A 25,518-nucleotide genomic window follows, 5' to 3' on the forward strand; every position below is an offset into this window, starting at 1 on the left:
ATGGTCAAAATCGAAGAATTCGCCGTCGAGTCCGTATGTCATTCCCCGCATCTCGCACTCCACGTGGGGAGATGACTAACATGCCCAGTGGATGGATGCGTATGAGACGAAATGCAAGTACAACATCGCCGAGACGTGTTGCGCCTCGATTTCCGTCGATCAGCTACGCGAGCTGTCAGAGAACAAAGATCAGCCTGTTTTCGACACCTCGCGTGTCCTGAACTACGGGGCCATCAGAGGAAGTGACGACCTACGCAACAACCTTGCACGACTATATTCTGCCAAGGTCACAAACCCCCTCTCTCCAGACAACATCCTCATCACTCCTGGCGCCATCCAAGCAAACTACCTGACTGCATACGCCCTCGTTGGACCGGGAGACCATGTCATCTGCCACTACCCCACCTACCAGTCCCTCTATGAGGTACCCAAGCAACTGGGTGCTGAAGTCGACCTATGGAAAGCAACCCCAGAGAACAAATGGGTGCCAACCATCGACGACTTGAAGACGCTCATCAAGCCCAACACCAAGCTCATCATCATCAACAACCCCAACAACCCCACTGGAGCCATCCTAGGCAAGACCTTCCTCCAAGAGCTCATCGATATCGCGACCGAAAAGGACATCACCATTATGAGTGACGAAGTCTACCGCCCATTATTCCACTCCATCATCCCCATAGACAAAGAATTCCCACCCTCCCTCCTATCCATGGGCTACAAGAACGTCATCGTCACAGGTTCCATGTCAAAAGCTTATTCCCTCGCCGGCATTCGCATCGGCTGGATAGCATCTCGCAGCTCTGAAATCATCGAGAAGATCGCTTCAGCACGGCACTACACCACAATCTCCGTGTCCTACTTCGACGAAGCCATCGCCGCCTACGCTCTCCACTCATCAACAGTGCACAGTCTACTAGCTCGCAACATCCAACTCGCGAGAACCAACCTGGCTCTTCTGGAGAAGTTCCAACTCAAGAACGAAGATGAGTGCGAGTGGGTGAAGCCTGTGGCTGGTACTACGGCTTTCGTCAAGTTCCACCGAGAAGGCAAGGCAGTGGACTCTGTGGACTTTTGCAAAAAGTTGCTCGAGGCTACGGGCGTTATGTTTGTGCCTGGTAGTACTTGTTTCGGCGAGGAGTTCAAGGGATACGTCAGAATCGGGTTTGTTAATCAGACGGATATTATTAAGGACGGATTGGATGCCGTGACGAAGTTCATACGGAAGAATCTTGATGAGGTGGAGTTGGCAGAGTAAAGTAGTGTATGGCCAGTAGGAAATGTTTACATCAAGGTACATACAGTTTGCACATCGCAAGTCGGTCCGAAACAGCCACAGCCACAGCGCCACACTAGCCGCAACATTGAGGGCGGCTAGTGGTCTCAGCCTTGTGGACGCCTTACATACGCCCGTCTCACAGGCAGTGAGATTTCACAGCCACGACCAGTGATCAACAACTTATACCCTACCGATACTATATGGATAGTAAGCGCTGTGATACAATAAAACCTGCTCTCCTCTCATCCCACCATATACCCTCCCCACTGTCCCCATCACTCCATCTCCGCATTTCTTCCCCCTAAATTACATACGGTATCATCGCTACAATGACAGACCCATCCAAACTCCAAGTCCCAGAACCGTCCACCGAGAAGGATAACAGTAATTCCACAGCCCCTCTCGTAAACGTAACAAGCGCATCCACAATCTCCACCTCAACATCCACATCCACATCCAGCTCAAAACCCCCAACATCAACACCAGAACGTCCTTCCTCTTCACATTCCTGGCGTTCAAAACTGCATATCCATTCCGGTTCGCGCCGTTCCAAATCCGTTGAACCAGGGAAGGAACGCTGGCGGGATGCGACGCTGCCTGAGAAGGAGCGATGGAAGGACTGGCAGAAGGCTAAGGATAAGGAGCAGTTGCAGGGGTATGTGATTACGACTGGTAGACTTGGTGGCATCTGCTAACATGGGGGATGATAGGTCGGCAGTAGGTGCGTTTACGCAGTTTTATAAGGGGAAGGGGAGTACGGGGTATTGGTTGGATGTGGGGTTTTAAGAGGATGAGCACTACGATAAGAGTGCGAGGAGGAACGGGAAGGCAATAAGATTCCGTTTGGTATCACAAGCTACGACTTGGAGCGACGACCTATGTAAGAGTTACGTGTGAGATAGCCGTGAAAAGAGAAAAGTGCTGTAACCAAGGGTTTTCATGATCCATTAGTTGACCTGAACTCTATTATAACCTTGGAATATTGCGCGGAACTTTCAATCCCCTTCTACGATACTCTCTTTCTCCCTATGTACGCTGCTGAGGAATAACGGGGACGATGACGAGGGGTACCACAATAGGCGGCAATAAAACTGGCGTAAAGTTTGAAAAAGAATGTTGGGGTGTGTTGGTGCCGAAAAGCGCGTCCATGTCGAGAGTGTTGGCATTGAAACTCGATGCTCGTTTCATACGACCGCGACGTGGTTTAGGATATTGACCGTCGCTATGATACCCGAAATCTTGATCGAAGTGTGTGTTGAATCGTTGAGTACTGGTACCGTCACGTTGTGGCTTGCGACTGGGGAAGACCAATTTGTCCAGCTCTTTCTGATCAGAAATCCAGTCAGAAACCTTGTTCTCTTCTCGCTTCTTCTTAGTGTTCGATTTGGAAGGGGGTGCAGATCTATGCCTAGCCTTTGAGGAACTGGGAGCTGTTGTACGTCCGGGCTTAGCTTCTTTTGGAGGAGCCATACTCCAACCTTGCTGGTGCATTACGACATTTTCACGAGATGACGAATCTGGTATAGTGAGCAAAGCTTTGGTTGCCTCGATGAAGGCGACGTCGACCGGTGTGGCGCTGTTTATTTCCGTTCCTAAGTCTCCGCGGGTATGTGTGGCTATGACTGTCATGGGCACACTGTCGAGGAAGACAGGGCCTCCAGAGTTACCTATGCCATTTTGTCAGCATCCTTGGCTTATGGTCGTGGTCTTGAGTGGGCATAATTACCATGCGTAGTCGAAAGCCTGTACTCCAACATTTTGTCGCCATTGAGCTTAGCTCGTCCTGCTACTTCATACATACAACCAGCTGGCCTGCAGCGTAGGGTGGAGCCGCGGGCTTGCTTTGTATTTTCGCCGGGATAACCAACCACGAGCACATCTGGTCTGGTCGAAGGTGGCGCTCGATACAAGGCTGGCTCGACCTGCGTGAACCTACTCTCGAGCTTTATTAGTGCCATGTCGTTGCGCGAGGCGGAAACAGGGCGTGCCCATTTTTGGAGCACTATGGCTTTTCTGCCGAAACGCATTTGATCCCCGGTTTCTTTGAAATATGAGCATTGACGATGGTATCCTGTGTAAGCTTTGACGGCTGTAGCGCGGAAGACATGGTCTCCAATATAATGAAGAACGTTGTGTGCTGATGTCAGGACCAGGTCAGGTTCAATGAGTACACCAGAAGCATGGAACTCGTAGTGTGCGCCATCTTTTATCTTAAGCTTGACAACGCCTACACCAACCTATTAGCGATATTCACAATTGGACAGCTATAGTCTCTTACATCGGTATTTCCCCTTCGCGTCTTTGTAATGGGCCTCGTCCACGTGATTTCGAAGATTTCCCTTCACTAATACCTCATATAGTGGACCCTTCGAGGGCCACGTGGTGGTGAGCCTCCAGATCTTTAACTCCTTCGAGTCCACAGGCATGTTTTCATCTTTGTTCGTTGTTGAGCCTCCACTATCGACGATGGTGGCCGTTGCGCTCGAGTGCGATACGGGGCGAGACCTTCGTGTACGGGAGGAGCGAGTACTATAGTGTATGACGTTAGTCGAGGAAGGCCCAGAACATAGCAAAAGAAGGGAGAGTATGCGCGAGGCCTACGTGATACAAGTGCTTTCTACCATCATTCGGAGGTATGATTTGGTGTCAACGGGTCGGGTAGTCAATGTAGTCCTGGGTAGTTGCGAAACCTGACGAGAACACCGAACGTGCAACGAGGCCGTCAGTCCCTTATCTTCCAAAGAAGGACCTACCTCAGGCGATAGACTGAACAGACATTGCAAAGCATATCCCTGCTGAGTGTAACTTCTTTCGGTTTCTCAATGCAAAGAATTGTAACTGTATGGTACGTCGATTCACCGGTTTGACTGTCCGCCCAATACCTTACATTGCCACATGGTCCATTAAAGCATGACCTACGTCAGCCGGCGCTTGGGCTGTGGCTTTTCGCATGGGGGCTGGCTCAGTCCCAGACCTCCCATTCGTTGTATGCAGTCATGCTGCAGGCTGGTCAGCTGGCAAACCTTGGATATGAGAACGTATTTGACCCCTGACGCGAGTGCCTGTGGCGAGAATTAAAGATTCAGTAGAAAGTAAACTGGTGAAGAACTGGACAGGAATGAGATTGTACACCTGGTCACTCGTCATCGGAGTTCTTGCCTCTTGTGACACATTGAACGCAAATGCCGAGCGGGCAACAAAAAGCATTCGATGCTGCGTTTCAATGCGCAAGCCGTACATTGGAGTCGTGTTGACAGCATTGCCCCTTGCAAATAGTGCTGGACTGGTATCTTACAGTAGTCTACAGTTGCTTGCCGTTATATATATACATATCGTGTACATGGTGTGCTACCTCGATTCGTGATAGATCGTCTGCGGCTCCGTCGTATCAACAACGGACGCATAGCGGGATTTGTCGCCACCCGTGATGCTACTAGCGCTTCTGTAATCTCAGCGAGCTCGTAGTTGTAAGCTAGGCGTGGTTTTTTCAAAACGCTTTGGGGTATTGACCTTAAGCGTATGCGAGCGGCCTTATTCTTCAGGAATGATTCGGTCCACAGCTACATTTGGTTAGATTTCACCTCAGGACTGTGACCAGATAGACATACCTTTGCCGTTCTCGAGCAAGTACCCCGAGCAGTCGATCTTCCACTCATCACCCCTCACCTTGACTTTCGCGATGCCAAACCTCAGCACGGCGAATTTGAACTTCAGAAAGAAGTTAGTCCACTTCTGATGTACCCAGCGCGCCGACCCCTCCCATACACGCGCCGCGATGTTCATATGTCCCAAGTCATCCCAAAGCTTCTGGCGCTTGAATCGTTCTGCCTCGAGCAGCTCAGCTACCATGGGCTCCGTCTTTTCACTTATTGTCGCTTTGCCCAAATCCGTGTATATGACGCGCTCTTTCAGCCACGGCACCGGCTTGACTACCATGCGCAATTGCATGGGCCCGCCCTGCAGACTGGGAAGGATTTCCAGTGCGCGCATGCGGTTGCTGGGCGCGGTACAGATGTAGCAGCCGATGATGATGAAGCCCACTCCTACCACGATGTAGGTTGGACGGACGAAGAAGGACAGTCCATTGTCTTTGATGTCGTCATTGAACTTGATCGAGAAGGCACCGACACCGATCCATAATGCTCCCGTTCCGTACACCTTCAGATAGTACCACTTGTTCTTGGGCGCTTGGTAGAGGAGGACTGGCTGGCGGGTTTGGACGACTTGGCGGAGGACGGGGTCGCTGCTCACGAATGAGCTGGGTTTTGGTGCGACTACATTGCTCTTGGGGTATTGGTAGCGTCGGAACACGGAGGATGTGAAGGAGCGGTTCTGCCGTATCGTCCGTATCGTGGTGGGTGTGAAGAATGATTCCCGTGTTCCGAAGAGGGCGGCGCGGAGGGATGAGGGGAGGCGGAGGGTGTGTTGGCGCAGGAAGGCGTCGAAGCCCCGGGAGAAGGCGGGCATTGTGAGTGCAGTGATATGGAGTTTTAATGCAGCGCTATGCACCGAGCATACTCCAGCAAGTCAATGCGGCAGTATGTGGGCGTGGATACCTGGATGCCGTCGCGATATGTCGGAAAAAGTAGAAGCGGCCCAAGCGCGTCCCGCTCGACACCTCCGAAGCTTGTTCCGCCCAACATTTCGGCCAGCAGATCAGCACCGTCGCCAAACACCCTCCTGCTCCCACTGCCATTGACTCCGTCCGTCAATTGACCTCCCCATGGCTTCGCTCGCTGCGGTATGTAGGGTCTCGGCGCGGGCTGCCTCGCAGCAGTTGCGCAACCAAGGTGCTCGGAGAGGTATGCACTCAAGCCAGGCTTCGCTCGCTGCGCAAAGCTTCAACATGCCTGCGCTTTCACCCACCATGACCGAGGGCAACATTGCGAGCTGGAAGATCAAGGAGGGAGACTCTTTCTCCGCCGGCGACGTGCTGCTTGAGATTGAGACGGACAAGGCGCAGATGGACGTCGAAGCGCAGGATGACGGTATCCTGGCCAAGATCACTGTACGTGGGAAGATATGTTGGCTTCAGGCCATGGCTAACACGAACTCCAGGTCCAAGACGGTTCCAAAGCAGTCCAGGTCGGCACACGGATAGCCGTCACAGCAGAGCCCGGCGACGACCTGTCCACCCTCGAGATACCCGCAGAAGAGAGCCCCGCGCCCAAGAAAGAGGCCGAAGCGCCCAAGGAGTCCAAGAAAGAGCCTGCGCCGGTACCAAAGGAGGAGCGAACCTCTGCCCCGCCTGCCAAATCCGATGCCTCGAAGAAAGCCTCCGCCGGCAAGGCCTCCAAGCAAACCTACCCGCTATACCCCTCCGTACAACACTTGCTCGAAGTCAACGGTCTGCCAAAGGAGGAGGCTGATAAGATCCCCGCGACTGGTCCTGGCGGCAGGCTGCTCAAGGGAGACGTACTCGCCTACGTTGGACAAATTGAGAACTCCTACCCTTCAGAGCTGGCGAGTCGCTTTACTAAGCTATCGCACCTTGATCTCTCCAACATCAAGGTCATGCCCAAGAAGGAAGCATCAAAGAAGCCAGCAGCCAAAGCACCAGCGGTTGTCGAAGACCTCCCTATCGAGGTAGCACTACCCGTCTCCCTCACCGCAGTAATGGAGTGCCAGAAGCGCGTCAAGGACTCAATAGGCGTCTTCCTTCCTCTATCCACATTCGTCGCGCGCGCAGCCGAGCTCGCCAACGAGGATCTCCCCCGCTCGAAGATCGCAAAGCCAACCGCCGACGAGCTGTTCAACGCTGTGCTTGGTCTCGACAAGGTATCGTCAAAGTACTCGCGGGGCAACTTCATGCCAGAAGTCACCGCGCTACCACCCACCACCATCCCCAGCAAGCGCGCCCCAGCACCAAAGTCGGACATCCTCGACATGCTAGCCGGCAAGAAGACCTCCGCTAAGCCTGTTTCGGGCGCAGCAGGTGTCGCGGGTCCCCTCAACGTATTCAGTGTGAGCGTGCCCAAGGGCGACGAGAAGCGCGGTCGTGTTTTCCTCGAGCGCGTAAAGACGGTGCTTGAAGCCGAGCCAGGGCGATTGGTCGTTTAGGTGAAGATCGTTGCGCGATTTGTATCATATTGCATCTCTACCTACCTGTTTGGAGGGTAGAGGTACCGGCAGGTAGCCATTCCCACTACACTTCCATGACGAATACCAATTTTTAGACGAATGCTTTATACTTGTTCCTCCCATCGCATGCATGTCCCGGCCTCATCATTAGGTTATCCCTCCAAGTTGAGAAGTCACACGCGCGGTACTTCCCCTAGAGAAACTACTCACGCAACCCCCTCACGTTTCCATTCTATCCCGCGATTCGCTGCGCGCATGTTGTTCTTGACGATCTCATCATTTACCGGCCTGGTGTGGACAGTTGTGAGGTAAGGTGTCGGGGTAAAGTAAAATGCCGCAAAGCTACCGCGTCGCACCAATGCAAAATACCGCAGTCTACTTCGGCGGCTGCGCCTCGCTCTAGTCGTATACATATGAAAGACTGCCCAGAAAAAAAAAGGAACTTTGAATACATTCTCGATCCTTTGTACTTGCACATTCGTTCCTTCTGTATCTGTTGCTAACAGTCACGCCCGATGCGGTTAGTGCGATGGGTCCCATGAGTGCCCGAGCGCCAGAAGGGAATTCCGTGTCGCTTGGGCTCGCAGCGGCAACAATCTTGGAAGGATGTCACGCACTGTGATTCACAAACTGGAGTCGGCAAAATGTATGATGTGGTAATATTCTTTATTATATCTAAGGATCGTAATGCACGTTGTCGTGGTCATGTCTAAGCATTCTATATGACTAACTTTTGTGCTAGGCAGGTATCATGCTCGCGAAGAGCAAGAAAACCTCCTCGCATACTCCTAGCAGGGCCTCCTCACCCTGCAATATCTCACTTTATACAGTTCCTCCATAGGTAAGGCTCTAAGCCTTCTCCTGCATGTTCTCGCTACCAGCGACAGAAGAGTCGCGGCTGTAGTAGCGACCAAAGGTACGGTCCTCGATGTCCATATTCTTGTCGACCTTTCCATTGCCGTGCTTAGCAGCCATACGGCGGAAGTAGACGCGCTTGCACCACTTCCAGAGCTCGATACCGGCAAAGAAGATACCAGTCTCGACGAAGACAATACCCCACTCCCAGTCGATGGGCGCGTGCTTGAACACAACCGTGTTGAGAACAGGGATGTAGATGAGCGGGAAGAGGAGGACGAAGCCGATCATGATGGCCCAGAAGAGGAACTGGTTCCTCCATACATCGAGCATCCACTGGGTGAAGTAGCGCTTGCTGCCAGGCTGCATGCGGAAGAAAGAACGGCGCATATCGATCATCTCCCAGGCGAGGAAGAGAGCGAACCATGTCAGACAGGCGAATGTGCAGGCGCGGGCACGGAAAACCAACTCGCACTGCTCGGAATAGGTCTCGTTGCAGCCTTGGCCGAGCTCTCCGTCACCAAATCCGAAGACGACGAGCACGAAACTGGCCAAGCAGAGAAGCGTGATCCAGAGACCATAGACGACCATGTCGACGAGGAACTCCATGGTGAAGATACCCGTCTTGAGGGATTGAGGTGGGCGGTTCAGGATATCAGGGACGGCGCGTTCGAAACCGAGACCCATGTCTGGCAATCCAGATGTGGCCATGATAATCCAAACAACCTGTACGGGCGCAAGAGGGAAAACGGAGAGACCAGTCCTGTCTTTGAAGGCAAGACCGACGAGGAGCGTACCAGCCTGAGCGACGTTCTCAGCCAAGACGTGCAGCACGAACTTCTGAATGTTGTCGAAGATACGACGACCTTCTTCAATGGCAGCGAGAATGGATGCGAAGTTGTCGTCTGTGAGGACGATATCGGAGGCTTCCTTGGCGACGTCGGAACCGGCTTGACCCATAGCAATACCAACGTCGGCACGCTTCAGCGAGGGAGAATCGTTGACACCGTCACCAGTCATGGCGCAGAATCGGCCGCGGCGGTGAAGAGCTTCGATCATGCGAACCTTTGTGCTAGGTGCACAACGGGCTACGACCAGTGGCAAGACAGGGAGCTCATCGACTTGATCATCAGTGAGTTCATCGAATTCAGAAGCGGTCATAACCAGCGACTTGGCGATATCGGCAGAAATCCTCTTGTAGCGGTCGGCCGATGGCAAAATATGGACTTCAATGGCGATAGCTTTTGCTGTCTACGTAAAGGGTCAGTATATGGTTCAAATGCTTATTGTAGTCAAGACTTACCTCAGGATGGTCACCAGTCAACATGTGGACCTCAATACCAGCCTCGTGGCATTGGCGGACAGCGACAGCGGATTCGGGACGAGGAGGGTCGTAAAGACCGATGAGACCACGGAAGACAAGGTCGGATTCGACAGAGGTACGAGCAACTTCAGCACCCTTCTCGACTTCGCCGGGGTACTTCTTGCTGGCCAAAGCCAAGACACGGAGACCGAGACTGGCCAGAGCTTGCATGTGGGAAAGAATCTCCTCGCGGAACTCGTCAGTGATGGGTTGAGATTGCTCCTTGCCGTCAGCGAGGTAGGTGGTACAGCTCTGAATGACGCGCTCGACGGCACCCTTGGTGAAAGCGTAGTTGCCTGAGGCGTGCTTCATGATTACTGACATGCGCTTGACGTCGGAGTCGAATGGAAGCTCAACGAGGTCCTCCCATGTAGCAGAGTCGCCCTTGACGAGATGGCTGCGATTCATACCGAACCGGGAGGCGAAAACCTGGATAGCGATTTCGGTGGGATCACCATGAGCCTCCCAGGCGCCTTCATTGTTCTGCTTTACAGCAGCCAAGTTGGCCAAAGACGCGACCTTGAGGAATTCACCGAAGCCTTCGATGTTGTGGCCTTCAAGCTTCTCAACACCAAGACGCTCACCGCAAGCCTCGCCTCCGGACTTGAGGTCCATCTGGCTAGGAGCAGCGGAGCCGAAACGCACGTGACCAGCGGTGGGATCCTGAGGAGCGGTGGAATCTTCGATGGTGTAGGTTCCAACACCTGGGATCCAAGCACCACGGGCAATCATTTTACCCTGCGTAAGCGTTCCGGTCTTGTCAGAGCAGATGTCGGTAACACCACCGAGAGCCTCGAGGGACTTCAGGTTTCGGACGATGACATTACGCTTAACCATGGACTTGGTACCAGCGGCCATGGTAATCGTGAGCACAACGACTAAACTAGCGGGAATCATGGACAGGCCGGTGGCGACCGCGTAAATGATGACTTCCTGGCGAGAACTGAACTCGTTGGCTGCAAGGACGATGATGGCACAAACGACGGCGATGAAAAAGAGCAACACAGCCAGCTTGGAAAGCTTCTTCTGGAGAGGCGTTCCGACGTTGAGACCCAAAAAGCGACCAATAGCGTCGGTAGTGGTGAGTGTGTAAGCCTCGAGGTAACGGTGAGGCTTTGCCTTTCCGTTCTCCTTTCGCTTGACAGGTCGGACCTTGGACTTGGTCTCGCGGAGCTGAGCAGCGATAGCACCAATTTCGGTGTAGGCACCGGTCGCGAAGACAATTCCCTTGGCTCGGCCCTTGGTGACCGAGGAAGAGCTGTAGGCAACGTTGAGACGATCTCCGGGACCAGTCTTCTCTTCGAAAGTAGCGTCCTCTTGCTTGCGAACAGGCAGGGACTCTCCGGTAAGCAGGGCCTCGTCAGTCTCGAAGTTGACGGCGTCAAAGACTCGGATATCGGCGGGGATGGTGTCTCCAACCTTGACCTCAATGACATCTCCAGGAACAACGTCGGCGGAAGGGATGGTAACTTGCTGGCCACCGCGGATGAGACGGGCAGTAGGCGAACTGAGAGAGCGTAGGGAGTCCATGGTCTTCTCAGCAGACCATTCCTGGAAGAAACCGACGACGATGTTGAGACCAATAACGAAGGCAACGACACCACCTTCGATCCAGGACTTGATACCGAAACTGACAGCCATGGCCATGATGAGAACTAGCGTCATAGCGTTGGCGACCTGCGCGATGAGAATCTTAACTGGGGAGACGCTCTCAGCTTCTCCAAGTTCGTTGGCGCCATAGTCGTCGACACGACGCTTGGCTTCGGAGTCATCAAGACCATGCCATTCATCGGTCTTCAGCTCGGTCTTGACTTGCTCCAGCGTAAGGCTGTGAGCGGGCGCGGACATTGGCTTGTTGCATTGTCCACTGACGTGACCCTCAAGGGTCGTTTCTTTCTTCCCCATGATTGTGGGTGTTTAGGGAATCAAAAGAGTTGGTTGTTGGATGTTCGGTGTTCGGGTTGTAAAATTGGTTTGATATGATACGGATATCGGCAAGTCAAGACAGCAATCAGCGCTCTAGTCTTCTGCGTGCTCTGGCCCCGCGGACTATAGCCACGTGGACAAATTTGTTGGATTGGGTGTTGAGTTTGGTATGCATAGAGGACCTCAGGAGGGGGCGGGGGTCAGACTCCTCCAGAATTACGCCGTGATTGGCGAGTTGTGGGGTTTGTGAGGGTGGGTTTGAAATTGGAAGTGACGAGGGAAGGAGTTGGCAAGTTTGGAGCAAACGTCAAACGAGAAGGAGGTGGTACCGACAACAGGTGGTGAGGAAGAGAAGAAAAGGTCTCAGGCGTCGTGAAGATATATGTTGAGTGGTGGGGATGTCGGTGTAGGAAGTCGGCTCTCCAAGAGACGTGCCAAGCTCGACAGTTCCCGCCAAGTACACTATGTCGCGATTCTGGAGGCGAATGCCAGGCTAGCGACCAAAAAACTTCTCCACCCTTGGCAGTGAAGACAGCCATTGAGTGCTCGTCACGTTACCGGGGTCCGCAGGGAAATCGGGTACGCGGCATTCCTGGCCTTGGCCTTTGCCTTGGCAGGCATCAGGATCTTCTTGAACCTGCCTCTTCGACTCGTCACCTGCAGAACTTTCCGTTTCAACACCGCGGTGGAGCAGACGATAGGCGTTTCGCAGACTCAAGCCTTGCCTAAGCCTTGTCTTGACGCGCTGTGAATGGTCGTATGCGGAGCATCGTGCAGCCTGGCGGAGTCGAGATCCAGCGGAGATTCCCCGGTGCACGGACCTCGTGGTGAAGAAAAGTGTGGAGCGACATGCCGGAGCCGCATGTATGGAGATACACTGCGAACTGGGCAAAATACTGGGCGAGATGTCTGTATGGGCCCTGCACGTGGGCTTGGCCGTTGAGGTGATTGATAGCGCCGTGGCTCGAAAGAGTTCTACGCCGTGATGGCCGCGGCTCTAACATGACGTCGTCATGGCACGCCAGGGTCCGCCGCTTGTGTTCTCGAGCCCAGCCTTCTCACGGGCTTAGCTATTGCTTGCTGCTCCCCCAGCCTTCCAATCCAGACACTGTGTCACCCTGTCTGTGTAGCATGTCGTCCTCAAATCCCGACGCCGCGCCGTTCTTGCAGTATCACGAGCCCGAAAGTAAGCGCTCCTTGTCACAATCGTTCAGCACCTGCATACCCCGAAACGTCGATCTAGACTAACGCAAGCTTAAGTCGTCGAGATTCTTATCCTGGTATCTTTCTTCACCTTCTTATGGCTCTCGGAGTACGTTTCGGCCAAGGTTATCCGTGCCGGCATCATTGGTCCGATTGCGGTTGGTATCATATATGGCGAGCCGTTGGCAAATATCCTCGAACATGATTGGGCTGGTACGCGTCCCTGCTGCAGAAAAGGCACTATGTGCGACATTTACTGACTCTGCGCCCCGGTATTTAGAGACGTTTCTATATCTTGGCTACATTGGCTTGATCTTGATTATTTTCGAGGGCGGTTTGAGCACTCGCCTTGACCTGCTCAAGGCCAACTTCACGCTGTCGATCTGTGGGGCTGCCACAGGCGTACTGTGTCCGATAGGTTTCAGCTACCTGTTGCTGTATCTTGGGTTCGGCTACGGCGCCGTCGAGACCTTCATCATCGGCGCTGCTCTGAGCACGACAAGTCTGGGCACCACCTTTGCCGTTATCTCAAGCGCCTCCAAGGATGTCGATCTCAGCCAGACCAAGGTCGGCGCGGTGCTTGTCAGCGCTGCAGTCATTGACGATGTGACAGGTCTTGTCATGTCAAGTGTCATCCACGACCTGGGTGATGTCGCGTCCGGTGGAAACGTCAACTTGGGATGGCTGATCGGCCGGCCTATCCTCGCATCTGCGGCCATGGCAATACTTACCCCAGTACTCACCAAATGGGTCTTTGCGCCTCTGTTCCGGAGATACGTCGAGAGGCATTTTCACAAGTTCGACCACTTGTCGAACATTGTGCTGATGATTCTGGTGCTATCAGCCTTCATCTCAATTGCAGCCTTCGCAGGGACCTCCATTCTATTCGGAGCTTTCCTCGCCGGCGCCTTTTTGACGTATCTCCCTTCTACGCACCCAGAAGGTCCCTTTGTAGTGATGAGCCGCGAAGAGGGCGAGCGCTCCAAAGACAAGTCGCCCACTTTCGTGCACACCTTTGAAGTATACTGTTTGGACGCGCAGCAGTATGTACTGGGGCCTCTATTCTTTGCTAGTATAGGATTTGCCATTCCGTTCTTGGATCTTTGGACGGGAGAAGCCATCTGGAAAGGTGTTGTTTACACCCTACTCATGCTGGTTGGTAAGGCGCTCGTTGGAGTTTGGATCCCTATCTGGGGTGCCGCAAAGCACGACCCCAAAAAAGCACAAGAAGCACAAAATGAAGCATCCGCGGCCGAGAATGGAAACAACCTCGAGAAGGTCACTTCGTCGCCTTACTCTCCCACTCGAAAAGCTGCGGTACAGTCCGCCGTCTCGCCCATGCTTTTGCTGGGCATGGCCATGGTCGCCCGCGGAGAAATCGGTCTACTAATTGTGGAAATCGGCTACAACAACACGCCGTATGTATCTGCGGAGGGCTTCATAACCGCCATATGGGCTATCTTGCTGAACACAATCATTGGACCCGTATGTGTTGGCTTGGCCGTCAAGTACAGAGGTGCAAAGATCGGCAAAGGACCTTGGGGCTTGGTACCAGGCCCAAACCAGGCCATCGAAGATGAGATGAACAGGAGGAGAGAGTCGCGTATGAATGACCAAATGCAAGAGGAGGGAGAAGCGAGAATGGAGGCGCATCGTAATAGTCGCATGGGTTGATTCACGAGTTGCGCCAGAGATGAGGATTTGCAAGACAAGCAAAAGTAGATTTATCGCGTCGACGCATGTTGTATAATGTTTATGTAATAAGTACCGTACAGTAATACTTGAATGATACCTTGCTACTGCGAGTTTACCAAATACGTTTTCTCAGCCACACAATCATGTGATAGAGAAGATAGCCTATCAATACATCGCTGAAGATAGCGATTGCTGTGCGACAATGATGCCGTAAGCCTGCATATCCAGATTCAACGCGGAGGAAAGACCCCGCCCATCTCCAAAGGGAGTTCCACACCAACACGAAGTTATAACTCAAGGCCTCCTCATCTGTTTCTATCCATCAGAATACACCCTAGCGTAACTTCCGTCTAACACAAAAATTTCACATCTCAACCAACCAGCAAAAAATGCAAATACGCCTGCTGCAAATCCTTTACCTCGTCTTCATGGCCACCCAGTTCTACGCATTAGCTTTCCACTTCAAATCTCCGCCCTCTGGACTCGTGTATTCGTATTCCATCCACCTACTCGCGCTCTTCTCACATGTAGCGGGAACACTATCAGCAGTACCGCTCCTTTTTGCCCCCTCATCCCCACCACCAACTTCAACCACCACAACCCTAGGAATAACAATAGCATCCGCTTTCCTCCTCAGCAGCATACTGTTATTCACATGGATGGCGCTGACAACGCGGCCCGGGACATTCGCCGTAATCTACGGTCGTGTAACACCACAACACGTCATTGACACGGGTCCGTATAACTACATCCGGCATCCGACGTATGTGGCTTATGCGTTGGGGTGGGTCGGCGCTGTGGTGTATGTTTTGGTCGCGTGGCTGCCGGATTACTTGTTGCATGGACGTGATGTTAGTGGCGCGTGGATATCCATGCCGGTCAGGAGTGTGGGGCTAGTGGGAGCGGTTCTGGTGCTTTTGTGGTTGTATAGAATTGGAGCGGTGTTGGAGGAAGAACAGTTTTTGGGGTATGAGGGGACCGTTGGTGGGGAGAAGACGGAGGAGGGGGTTAGAGGGGAGTATTTGGCATATGTGAAGAGGGTGAGGTGGAGGTGGATTCCAGGGTTTGTGTGATTGAGTCTAGAGAGGACGGGATGGGTGAGTGTTGTTGGGGTGAGAGATGTCGTCTTGTTGGCATGTCATGTGTTTCCTAACATCTTGGGCAGTGAGGCAGCACGAATCTCTGGAATACCCGATGGAACAAGTGACATGGCATACATTAACATACTTGCGAGAAACAAAAATTAATGATTGAACTAGCGAATGCTGTACGTTGGCGGCAATTCGCCTGCGCCTTTGCAATTTAATATACAAGACTGTGCTCTCAAAAAAGACGAAACAGAAGAAGTCCCCCTATCATAGAGTCGATTAGAAGCTAGGGGCGTTGAGTGCCATGACACACAACAGGCCAGAGACGAGACCGGCGGCGGGTAGGGTCATGACCTGAGACTGTTAGAGACGAAGAACCAAAGCATTGGGGATACAACTTACCCAACCCATGAAGATGAAAGCGAGTTGGCGCCAGTTGACGGCACCAAGATCGTAGTTCATCAAAGCCACACCAACTGCAGAACCAGTCAGACACTGGGTGGTCGATACTGGGAGACCAAGTCGAGAAGCCAGCAAGACGGTAACAGCAGCGCCGAGTTCGACAGAGAAACCGCGGGTGGGTGACATCTGAGTAATCTTGTTACCAAGGGCACGAACGATGTGATATCCGTAGAACCTATTGTTCTGTTAGTATATGTTTCACACGTTGTTTGTACAAGGTCTCTACTTACCAGAAACCAAGACCAAGTAGGAGACCGGCTACGACCAAGAACCAAACGGGAGTAGGCGAGCGCGTAGCCACCTCTCCAGCAAGGTATGTCTGATAGACAGCGGCCCAAGGTCCGACAGCATTGGCTACATCGTTGGAGCCGTGAGCGATGGACATCATCATAGCTGATACGACCTGGCAGTACGTCCACAGATGTTCAACACGAACGTCGTAACGGACAGCCTTGGAGTGGATGGCGCGCAGAAGATCGTTGTCGTGTGTGATAACGTCGCAGGTGACACCCCTGAGGAAACCGAACTTGGCGTATGCCCACCACTTCTGAGGGTTAACCCATGAGAAATGCTGGACAGGAACGATCCAGCGCTCGTAGGGCTCCGGCGTCTTCAGTTTGCGGGTGGGTGCAGTGGTGCTTTCTTCTACGCGTGTCTTTTCGGGGTCGCTGGGAAGGACGCCGCCATCCTTGGTCGAACCGGAGGGCGATCCAGCATCCACTTTCTTGATCTCATCATCGCTGGCGGGACCGGACACAGCATGCTTTGCGTTGGTGCCAGCATGGACTTCGCCGTAGGCATCCTCGTAGTAATCGGTGACGTATTCGTTGCCTTTGCCTGGCCAGAACAGAGTAGTGCTCTCTTTGAGGAGTAGAGGGCCCAAGATAACGTGCCAGATCCGGACACGGGGGTCCTTCATGATGAGCTTGCGCTTGAAGAACGGGATAAAGAAGATGTAGCAGATTGCCAAACATCCAAAGAAGACCCCCAAGATGATACCAGCAGCTTTGCCAGCTCCGAACTCTTCGAGGGAGGGCGCAGTAGGCGCTTCAACGACAATGAATAGAGCCAAGATAGCTCCTGTCATAGCGAAGTAGAAGGGGATGAGGCGCATGGCGTGCTTGAAAGGGTCTTTGCGTTCGAGAACCGAGTACTTGACGGTACCAAAGATGATCGCGGAGAAGGCACCAGCAATGAGAGGCGCGATACCCCAAGAAGCAGCAACCTGTGACACCGAGCCAGATTCCCACGCCCATTTGACAGGGGCCTGGCTAGCAAAACCGACCCCAATGAGGGCGCCCACCACAGTCTGCGTAGTTGAGACTGGCATTCCCCAATGCGTGGCTAGCATCAACCAGAAAGCACTACCAACCTCTGTTCCATTTTAGCTCAGCCTCGTCACTTGAATCAGAAAACTCACCAGCACACCCCATGGCTAACATGAGCGCACCCGGATTGCCCTCGAAGCGGTCGATCGAGATAATGCCGTTCTTGATGGTTGAGGTCACACGTGCTCCAAGTGCAACAGCGCCAATGAACTCCGTGACCACGGCAAGAGGTCCAACCTGAACCATAGTGAGCGTACGGGCGGCGACCGAAGTGGCATACGCGTTGGCGACATCGTTGGCGCCGTTTCCGAAGGCGGAGAACACAAAGGCGATGGTGGTGATTGCAAGAATCCAATCATACTTGGCTGTGACTGGAGACGCCATCTTGCGTGTGCAGTTGCAGAGCTGTGTTTGACAGAACCCTGGTTCCTGGGACCATGGCTAGTCTTATATGATCAGAGTACATGTAGCACATGGCAGTGCAGGGCGTCGGCTTGATGCCGAGCTTGGGATGACCAGCGTTGCCCAGAAGACAAGATATGGCAAGGTGGGCGCCGAGTGTCTGGCGACGGCTGGCATCGCACATATATGAATTTCAGCCACTGGGGCGCGGTGTTACCACCATGTTCTTGCTGATGGTGAGGCTCCGCCAAGTGCATGAGACGTGCCCAGAGATTCCGCTGTCTTGTCTCCGCCTTGGAGCGGCCGCAAGCAGCAAGATTTTTCGGCCAATAGGCTTGTATAACCCAGACACGCACTGAAGCAGTTGGCTATCAAGACCGCGCGTACTCCGAAATGGCTACGAGACCTTGTCTTGAGATGGCAGCTGTGGGATCAATCAGCGTGTTGGGAGCGGCCGTGCTCTGGCACGGCGGAAGGCGCTACCAGAGCCATGGTCCAGAATACAGAGAGTAGTGGCATCGAATCGCTGGTAAGAAGCGACATTGCGATATATACTGGTGGTCGCTGGTTGCGGTTGCGAGCTTGGAGGGAAGGTGGAGTCGGTGGAATGGCCCTTGCGCTGTCGTCACAGCTGACGCAGCTGCATAGCTGTCTTTGCGGAGAATTCCACTGGAATGGCTCGGGCAGTTCCAAAATTTCTGCGACATGTTCACCTGTTCTGAAGACGTGCGCGATACAGCAGTCGTCTTTCACTCATCTTTTGACTCTTCTGGGCCATGGTTCCCGGGTGTCCGCGTGCAATCAGACTAGTAATCCGAGAGCCGAATGGAAGCAGGCACGCAGATGGTGCGAAGGCGATGTCGCACAGCAGAAGGCGTCTGGATAGCCATGGTAACACTTGCGCCTGATCTGCAGATAGATGACAGCCGCCCTGCGCCGGTGCTTCAGGTACCATAAGAACTGGTCTTAAGGTCGCGTGTGCCTGGGCGATGGTAACGCTAAAGCTTGACAGCGCACCGATCCGGGGTAAAGGGCCATAGCCAGCGACACAGAGCCTCATGGGGACCGGCAGCTGCAGCGATACCGACGATGTCCATGCGCCGCGTTGATTAACTATTCCCGGAGAGCGGTTCATGGATCGGTGCGCAACGGTACGCGACTGAGGCTCATTTCTAGAGTGTTCTCTATATAGAATCTGACAGGGGCTGCAGTGATGAGGCGAGCTCGGGAAGCAGACAGCACGGAAACAGCGGTAAGAGCCTCCGCGCAGAGTAAGCCACAGGGTGAATGGAAGCAAGCAGGTTTTCAGAATCAGGAGTCAATTCATTAAACTCAAGATTCCCTTGGACCGCGAGTAGTTGCGCTCGGGGTGTTTGTTCGCAGCCGTGCCTTCCCCACGCTTTCTCCGACCCCCGCCAATGGCTCGCAATTAAAAATTAGCTTACCTCCGAGCTCGCTGCCAGCCGCGAGCTGTCGTCGACGGCGTAGAGGCCGACTCACCCCATCCGCGTCGCTACACCCTTCCTCACTAACACCTGGCCCCAACCCGGTCAATTGCAACCACCGTTTGCTTCCCGGGCTGCAGTCATCCTCTCACTATGGCGACCGTCACGGAAGAAGTACGCGAGGTGCTGCTGGGCACCACCGACGAGCCCCAGCTGTCGCAGCTCACGCGCGCCGCCTTTATGAAGCACGCCCAGAAGGACGAGTCAGGCGACTACTACCTCGACCAGGACCAGTTCATCACAGCTGTCGCGCCCGAGGGCGAGGACTTCGTAAGCAGGGCTGTCTGCAATGTGTCGAGTCAAGCAAGCTAATGACGTGCCCGCCTCCAGCACAAGATCAAGCGGTTCCAGTATGGCATCCTCTTCCAGGTCGCCGATCGCGACCAGAAGGGCAAGGTCAGCATGCACGACTGGTCCGTCTTCCAGAACCTGCTCGCCAAACCCGACGCCGAGTACGAGGTCGTCTTCCGCTTCTTCGACAAGCAACGCACCGGCTACATCAACTTTGACGACTTCTACGAGACATGGAAGGCGCACAAGACCGAGGACAGCCTGCCCTTCGACTGGGAGGGCGGCTGGGCCTCGCTGTACATTGGTTCCACGAAGCACAGGCACACGATGACCTACCCGCAGTTCGCCCAGCTGCTGCGAGGGCTGCAGGGCGAGCGGGTACGTCAGGGCTTCACCTTCTTTGACAAGAACAAGGACGGCTTCATCGAGCCAGAGCATTTTCAGCGCATAATACGCGAGACTGCGAGCCACAAGCTTTCCGACTACCTCCTCGAGAACCTGCCCACCCTGTGCAACATCTCGGTTGGCAGCAAGATCTCCTACGCCAACGTGCGCGCCTTCCAGAACGTCATCCAGCAGATGGACATGATAGAGCTTATCATCCGCAATGCCACACAGAAGAGCTCTGACGGCAAGATCACCCGCACAGATTTCCTCAACGAGGCCGCCCGGATAAGTCGCTTCAACCTCTACACACCCATGGAGGCAGACATTCTCTTCCACTTCGCCGGGCTTGACGAGGCGTCTGGGCGACTTGGCCTGCGAGACTTTGCCCGCGTGCTCGACCCGTCCTGGCACAGGGCAGGATCGTTGGCAGCTCAGGGTATCTCCGAGTCTGGGCAAAAGGTCTTTGCGACCACAAAATCGATATGGCACGACATCCTAGAGTCAGTCCATCACTTCGCCCTTGGTTCGTTGGCTGGTGCGTTTGGTGCCTTCATGGTCTATCCCATCGACCTGGTCAAGACAAGAATGCAGAACCAGAGGAGCTCAGGCGTCGGGCACGTCCTGTATAAGAACTCGCTCGACTGCGCAAAGAAGGTCATCAAGAATGAGGGTTTCAAGGGTCTCTACTCTGGAGTCCTGCCCCAGCTCGTTGGTGTTGCGCCCGAGAAGGCTATCAAGCTCACGGTCAACGATCTTGTCCGTGGCAAGATGACCGACAAGTCAACAGGCCAAATCAAGTTCACCGCCGAGATGTTGGCGGGTGGAACCGCGGGTGCTTGCCAAGTTGTGAGTTACAACCTACTTGCACCTCCTCTATTGGCAGCAAGTACTAACACTATTTTAGGTTTTCACAAACCCTCTCGAGATTGTCAAGATTCGGTTACAAATCCAGGGTGAACTGTCCAAGAACGTCGAGGGTGTTCCTAGGCGGTCTGCCATGTGGATCGTCCGCAACTTGGGTCTTGTCGGTCTCTACAAGGGAGCTAGCGCATGTCTCCTGCGTGACGGTATGTTCTGCTCTCTCACACCTTCCGGACGTCGCTGACCGCCTGCACAGTCCCCTTCTCTGCTATCTACTTCCCCACCTACAGCCATCTGAAGAGAGACGTCTTCGGCGAGAGCCCGCAAAAGTCGCTCGGTGTCCTACAAATGCTGAGCGCTGGTGCCATCGCGGGTATGCCTGCAGCGTACCTGACCACACCGTGCGACGTGATCAAGACTAGGTTACAAGTAGAGGCGCGCAAGGGCGAAGTTGCATACACTGGCCTGCGCCACGCAGCGTCGACCATCTGGAAGGAGGAAGGCTTCAAGGCCTTCTTCAAGGGTGGTCCCGCCCGTATCATGCGCTCGTCACCACAATTCGGTTTCACACTGGCTGGCTATGAGGTTCTACAGCGAGGTAAGTCTTGCATCGCACCGTGATGCGCCAATTGGCCACTGACATGTCTGCAGCTCTCCCGATGCCGGGCTCTAGCCACGATTCGGCAAGCTTGGAGCCATCCGTCGGCCTTGAAGAGGCGACGGCGCCGCTGCCGTACCTGCGCAGCCGCAACGCGCTCAAGGTGATTCTCGATCTCGACGAGAACTTTGGTCGACCCAAGCTCCCCGCTGGCACCAGGTTCAGTGGAATCCCTGGATTTGGCAAGAAGCCGGAAGCGTGATGGCGGCATGCACGTGCTTAGCCGATGTGCGTTATTGCGGGCGAGGATAAAACGGGATTGGACGATTTATGGGTGGGATACCGTTTCTGGCGCCAACAACAGCTTTATCAGCCACGATTTGTTTTTGGGCGTTGATCTACCGAGGAGCATGTTTTTACTCGCCGGTTGCCAGTGACTGTGGGGGTGGGCTTGTCTGTCACATTTCTGTTGGAGCATTTCTCAGCGGCACAGTAGTAGACAAGAGCGCATGCAGCATAAGACTGTACGATAGGCGGTCGGTGGCATTTGACAGCGGGCGGAGAGGGGAAGAGGGATGCAATGCATGCTGTCGCTGGACACGCATGCACATGTAGTCGATAGAACAGGAGGATTACCCATGGCAGTTAATCTAAGCGTCGAGCTCCATCCAAGTGCGGCCAGGCAAGCGAAGGTGAAGCTGCAGCAGGGCCACGCACCACGCCGCACGCACGTCGTGCCGCGAGTATCCCACTGACAAATGCCACGCAGCGGAAGAATTAGCAGAGACGTCGGGAGGCTATTGAGTTCGTGTTAGGGCGACTGCAGGTTCGCAATAGGGCCGATGGAGGCTTCTCGTTCTTGGGCGTGCAAAGAGGCGGGGCTGGGCTCGGTCCCCATGGAGTAGCTCTGGAGCCCTGGAGGCCTGTGGGGTCCCAGAGCAGCTAGCGGCCCTCGGTGCGGGGATGGCAAACTTCGGTGGGAGCCTCATAAAAACTGGATTGGATTAGAGCCTCGCGCGCTGTAGGTAAGCTGGGGCTGCGCCTCGCAGGAGCTTGGGGAGGGCGACGGCGACTGGCGCGACGGCAGCACAGTGACTTTGGCTGGATCTATTGACTTGCACACACAACCCTCATCTTCGCTGCCCAATTCCTGCCACCCCGTGCTGTATCCCGCACGCTGACCTAGCACCCCGACTTCCGCCTGTTCCAGCGTCCGCATCAAGGCCGTCCAGCCAACAAGCCCCCGCAAGTCAGCCTCCTCATCCGCCGCAGTCCCTCCAAGGCCAGCCGTCCATCCTCCTCCTCGATGCTGTAAGGGCAGACGAGGCTCGCACACTGCTACCCACCCCTATGCTATTCGTGACCGCACGCCCGTCCCATCTGCGCCTGCGCGAGTTGATGTTTGCGATCGGCAGGCCCCTTCGACACCGCCTTGAGGCTGAAAAAGAGCCGTCGCACTGGCACCCTCGGGTATGTTTTCCACCGCGCAGAGCCGCTTCACCGTTGGCGTCGCTACTTTGCATCATATCTCCACATATAATTCGCGATTCATGCTTCTGCTCGCTGCATTCCCACCCCGATGACCAACAACCCGTCTTTTCCACCCTCTCACCCCTGCTCTGCCCCAGTCGCTCGACCCGAGCGCCTCTAGCCCAACTCGCATCCGACGGCACCGCAGCTTTTCTCATTTCTGTCACCATCCCACAGACACGCAGCCCCAGCACTTTCCGCCTCCATCGTTGCGAGAAGAATGCAGCCCATGGTCATGCTGACTCTCCTCCAGACAGCGATTCAAGACTGGTCTTGCTGTGCCACCCGCTCTCTTCACCGCCGCCTGGGCCTATCTCTGGGAGCCTTTGCTGAACGATCGTTGGGATAATCGCCAGTTCATTCCACCAAATTAACAACCATCTTCCTATACCACGGAATCTGCTGTCCAGATGCAGGTGCTCGACGCCATCCAATCCGTGGAACCAGTGGAATACTACCAGGACGACGATCATTTCTCCAAATCACCACTCTTGGAAGCTCGTGTTGTAAAGGCAACACCATCTCCGACGCCGCAGCCACACGTGACACCAGTCATCCGTCACCTACCCAACCGACAGAGTGTCAGTCCTCCTCAATCTCGAAATCGGAAAAGGCCTAACAAACACAAGCCCCGAACTCGCCCCACCCAAGGGGACTGGGTGCTCATTCGTGAGATGGACCCAAACCGGCCAGACATTGCACAAAAAGCAAGCGAGCAGGCCTTGAACTCCGACTCTGATTCGCACTGCTCTGAGGATGACGACATGCCTGATGCCGACTCTCCCGGCACGGCAACGGCACCGTCCGTCTCCAACAATGGCCAGCCAGTGCCACCAAATGCTCGTCCTGCCAAATCAGCACCTGCTCTGCAGGAAGTGCTTAGCTCAGCACCTGATTCAAAAGCGACAGCTACCCACAGAGACTCAGTGATCGAAGACGAAACTACTAGGCCTTTTGGATTTGCAGCAGATAGGCGCACATCTCAAGCTTCAGCAATTCATGTAGCACCAAACGGCGTGCATCCCAGTTCAAATGGAATCGATCGAACACTGTCTATATCGTCCGCCTTGTCGAACGCATCGTTGTACCCACCAAGCCAGCCACCTCGAGGCTTGCCCAATGGCCATCCCCAAGGCAACGATCCAGCACCATCTCTCGGTCTAACAATTCCGCAAAGGGGAGGACTTCCAGCAGACACACTGCCTGCGTTACAAGCCCCATCTCCTGCGCGTGATGGAGCAGCTACTTCGCCTAGCCAGCAGCTACCTTCGTTCCGTCACATCGATGATATCGCGAGATCAGCAACAAATGACCACGAAGCAACGAGAGCAAACAGTATCAGCTTCCCTCATCGACAATCGGTCTCCTCAGTAGGAGCGTCACCAACATCCATGGTTCGCCAATTGTCCATGAGTTCTCATTCTCCAGCCACATCGTTCCCTTCGCTAAGTGCGTCATCGCCAATGAGTGCCCACGATTTACCACATCGTGTCGATCTGTTCCTCCGGACCTCAGGAGGAGGCGCATTTGGCACGGATGCTCGGAGACCTTCGCACGCTGCGTCAGACAACAGTCCTTACACAGCGACATTGCACTCTGCATCGACGAGCGACAGCTACCAAAGCTCGGAAGGTATCAGCCCTGGTACACAGCAAACGCCCATTGAGCAAAGACCTCGACATATGAGTCTAGATGGCGCGCTTGCGTCGAGGGTCCTGCCACCTCCACTTGGCTCTGGTCTACAACAAAATGTGACTCAGCACATCGTTGGATCCTTCAAGTGCGATTATCCAGGTTGCACCGCTCTTCCTTTTCAGACACAGTACCTTCTTAAGTAAGTTAAGACTTGAGTATCCTCGGTATCATATGGTCTGGTATGCTGACCTCTTCAGTTCCCACACCAACGTGCATTCCTCAAACCGCCCACACTACTGTCCAGTGAAAGACTGTCCTCGAGGCGAGGGCGGCAAAGGCTTCAAACGAAAGAACGAGATGATAAGACATGGGCTTGTGCATCAATCGCCTGGTTATGTGTGCCCGTTTTGTCCGGATCGCGAACACAAATATCCGAGGCCGGATAATCTGCAGAGGTACGCACTCACGTTGAAACGTTCGAACAACGTGGAACTAACGAATATCACAGACATGTACGCGTACACCATACCGATAAAGACAAAGACGACCCGCAACTTCGAGACGTCCTTGCGCAGCGGCCTGAAGGCGGTAGTCGGGGACGAAGAAGACGTGTGAGCGACTCTGGTCACTGAAACCACCCTTTTACTTCGACCTTCACCTCTTCGACTTTCACTCGATCTTCTTTGAGCCACGTCGCAACGCCGTTCAATTCGTTTCTCGTCTCGGCAACTCCCTTACACATCTTCTTCTTTCCCTCTTCTTCTGGCGCTTAGCGATGCTTTGGCGTTAACGGGGCGGTGCGGTATGGGAAGTTACGATTGGGAGGCACGATTTTGAAGGCGCAGGCAAACCCGCCTTTTAGGGCGAAGGAACGGATACGAATTCTTGTAATCCTATTGAGCATCTTACCTTTCTTTGGCTTCCTATCCTTCGCTCGATTTGTTCTACTTTTAGCGACTTTACCTCGGCTTACTATAATCGTTAGTATAGTAATCTTTTTCAACATGTGTTGCATGATGGAATTGCTGT

General features: G+C 54.1%; 7 protein-coding genes across 7 annotated transcripts; 4 read left to right on the forward strand and 3 right to left on the reverse strand.

Moving 5' to 3' along the window:
- On the forward strand, nt 1–1,258 carry J4E90_006643 (uncharacterized protein; the record flags this gene model as incomplete). The annotated part of the gene is made up of 2 exons (XM_051436188.1): nt 1–33; nt 89–1,258. 2 exons carry the CDS (start codon nt 1–3, stop codon nt 1,256–1,258), a joined length of 1,203 nt encoding a protein of 400 aa, XP_051289982.1.
- Nucleotides 1,259–4,810: 3,552 nt separating this feature from the next.
- J4E90_006644 (uncharacterized protein) lies at nt 4,811–5,746 on the reverse strand (the record flags this gene model as incomplete). Its single annotated transcript, XM_051436189.1, has 2 exons — nt 4,811–4,839; nt 4,888–5,746. 2 exons carry the CDS (start codon nt 5,744–5,746, stop codon nt 4,811–4,813), a joined length of 888 nt encoding a protein of 295 aa, XP_051289983.1.
- Nucleotides 5,747–6,146: 400 nt separating this feature from the next.
- On the forward strand, nt 6,147–7,339 carry J4E90_006645 (uncharacterized protein; the record flags this gene model as incomplete). The annotated part of the gene is made up of 2 exons (XM_051436190.1): nt 6,147–6,287; nt 6,338–7,339. 2 exons carry the CDS (start codon nt 6,147–6,149, stop codon nt 7,337–7,339), a joined length of 1,143 nt encoding a protein of 380 aa, XP_051289984.1.
- An 870-nt stretch (nt 7,340–8,209) lies between these two features.
- On the reverse strand, nt 8,210–11,483 carry J4E90_006646 (uncharacterized protein; the record flags this gene model as incomplete). The annotated part of the gene is made up of 2 exons (XM_051436191.1): nt 8,210–9,466; nt 9,519–11,483. 2 exons carry the CDS (start codon nt 11,481–11,483, stop codon nt 8,210–8,212), a joined length of 3,222 nt encoding a protein of 1,073 aa, XP_051289985.1.
- Nucleotides 11,484–12,635: 1,152 nt separating this feature from the next.
- J4E90_006647 (uncharacterized protein) lies at nt 12,636–14,381 on the forward strand (the record flags this gene model as incomplete). Its single annotated transcript, XM_051436192.1, has 3 exons — nt 12,636–12,690; nt 12,765–12,920; nt 12,988–14,381. The coding sequence occupies 3 exons, from the start codon at nt 12,636–12,638 to the stop codon at nt 14,379–14,381; spliced, it is 1,605 nt and encodes a 534-aa protein (XP_051289986.1).
- Nucleotides 14,382–15,769: 1,388 nt separating this feature from the next.
- Nucleotides 15,770–17,664, reverse strand: J4E90_006648 (uncharacterized protein; the record flags this gene model as incomplete). The annotated part of the gene is made up of 4 exons (XM_051436193.1): nt 15,770–15,844; nt 15,893–16,127; nt 16,183–17,326; nt 17,373–17,664. The coding sequence occupies 4 exons, from the start codon at nt 17,662–17,664 to the stop codon at nt 15,770–15,772; spliced, it is 1,746 nt and encodes a 581-aa protein (XP_051289987.1).
- Nucleotides 17,665–19,280: 1,616 nt separating this feature from the next.
- J4E90_006649 (uncharacterized protein) lies at nt 19,281–21,586 on the forward strand (the record flags this gene model as incomplete). The annotated part of the gene is made up of 5 exons (XM_051436194.1): nt 19,281–19,457; nt 19,518–20,711; nt 20,770–20,932; nt 20,983–21,324; nt 21,378–21,586. The coding sequence occupies 5 exons, from the start codon at nt 19,281–19,283 to the stop codon at nt 21,584–21,586; spliced, it is 2,085 nt and encodes a 694-aa protein (XP_051289988.1).
- Nucleotides 21,587–25,518: the final 3,932 nt, after the last annotated feature.

Source organism: Alternaria incomplexa (genome assembly GCF_024043165.1).
Source record: "Alternaria incomplexa strain BMP 0042 chromosome Unknown scaffold_9, whole genome shotgun sequence".
In the NCBI taxonomy this organism is placed as follows: Eukaryota; Fungi; Ascomycota; class Dothideomycetes; order Pleosporales; family Pleosporaceae; genus Alternaria; species Alternaria incomplexa.